At 41.1% G+C, this 1,399-nt stretch overlaps 1 protein-coding gene across 1 annotated transcript in view; it reads left to right on the top strand.

Annotated features, from left to right (window-relative positions):
* The window catches only part of WDHD1 (WD repeat and HMG-box DNA binding protein 1), a 127,164-nt gene extending 126,305 nt beyond the window's left edge, over positions 1 to 859 (top strand). The window contains exon 25 of the mRNA XM_042781987.1: positions 479 to 859. Coding sequence (XP_042637921.1) covers positions 479 to 859 — 381 coding nt within the window. The remainder of the gene's footprint in view (positions 1 to 478) is intronic.
* Positions 860 to 1,399: the final 540 nt, after the last annotated feature.

The following is a 1,399-nucleotide window of genomic DNA, read 5'->3' as shown; positions in this document are numbered from 1 at the left end:
GAGGAGTGGCTGGTGGGTTTGAACCGCCAGCCTTCTGGTTAGCAGTCAAGTGCCTTAGCCACTACGCTACCAGAGCTCCATATTGCCCTCCTATTCCTGACTCCTTTCATTTGCTCCAGGTGAACAGAGACCAATTGTGGTGCTTTATATGGCCACTTGTTAGATTTTAAGATCCTAGGCACTACACAGTGAACTAGGAGGTAGAACAGAAGCACTAAACATGTTTATTAGACCAATTAACTGGGCTGTCCCATCAAACCGTGACCCTAAACTTCCAAACCAAAGGATCAAATCCCATGAGGTGTTTGATTGTACATAAGCAGCCACAGCAGCTACTCTTTTTGTTGTAAATGCCACTTTTTTTTTTTCCCCAGTTCAACTTTTTATGGGTGTACATCAATTACAGTTATCAGCTGGGCAACCTACCCTTAATGAGTGTGATTTGAATGATACAATTTCTGATTGAAAATGTTTTCAGCCAGATAAAACTCAGAGCTCCAAAATGGTGAAAAGATTAGAACCAGTTTGTTTTCTCATCAGCTTTGGTTCATCAGTCTGTGAAACATTCATAACATTGAAGTTAATTTCCACAAATACTTGGATGACTAGCTGGGACAAATGTACAGTAGCAGTTGTGATGCTAAAAATAAAAATACACTCAAACAATATAGAAACTTGGTTTCGCGTGTCTCGGCTGAGCTGTTGCATTCCCTTTGTCTTTATTGTCATTCCCAATTTGCTGTTTTTTAACACTGGTAGTTACGGCAGAATGGTGGTCGTTCCTCCTATGTGGAGCAGCATCTCTGAATTTTCCATGTGCCATCAGGAGACTCCTGCAAGAGGAATTACTCCGTCATAATCATAAACATCTATCATCCCCTCTCACACTGTGCTCTTATTGAAACTATAGCTGCAAAACACAAGCAAATAAAAAACGGCATGGCAAAATTTCCTATTCCTATTATTCTATGGTTTCTAGACCTTTGTCTGAAAATCTTAGGAAGCACTTGCTGAGTTACCATACAAATTTCTTTCCTTTGCTTCTTTAGAGATCTTACTAAATAATAGAAAGAAAAGTAAATAATCACAGCCAATGATGAAGTGAAAGGTGGGCGAGGGGTGAGGCATCCATGATTGACAGATAAATTTAGGAAGACAAGAAAAAAGATGTTCAAAGAAGCAGAGCAGGGAAGCTATAGCCCAGACCAGTGCTTCCCAAACATTCATGGGCACATTATTTCAGGGATCTTGTTAAAACCCAGATTGTGATTCAGTAGGGCTAGGTTTGGAGTGTGGCCTGAGATTCCATAGTTCTAACAAGCTCCCAGGTGAGGCCACTTCGGCTTGTCTGGTCCATGGACCACAGATTGTGAAAGGGAGGATACATACGGAAAGGGCT

This window comes from Orycteropus afer, unplaced genomic scaffold (genome assembly GCF_000298275.1).
Source record: "Orycteropus afer afer isolate SDZICR_OR568_19922 unplaced genomic scaffold, OryAfe1.0 scaffold00214, whole genome shotgun sequence".
NCBI lineage: Eukaryota > Metazoa > Chordata > Mammalia > Tubulidentata > Orycteropodidae > Orycteropus > Orycteropus afer.
The sequence above is the reverse complement of the archived record's forward strand: the minus strand, read 5'-3'. Positions and strand labels throughout refer to the sequence as shown.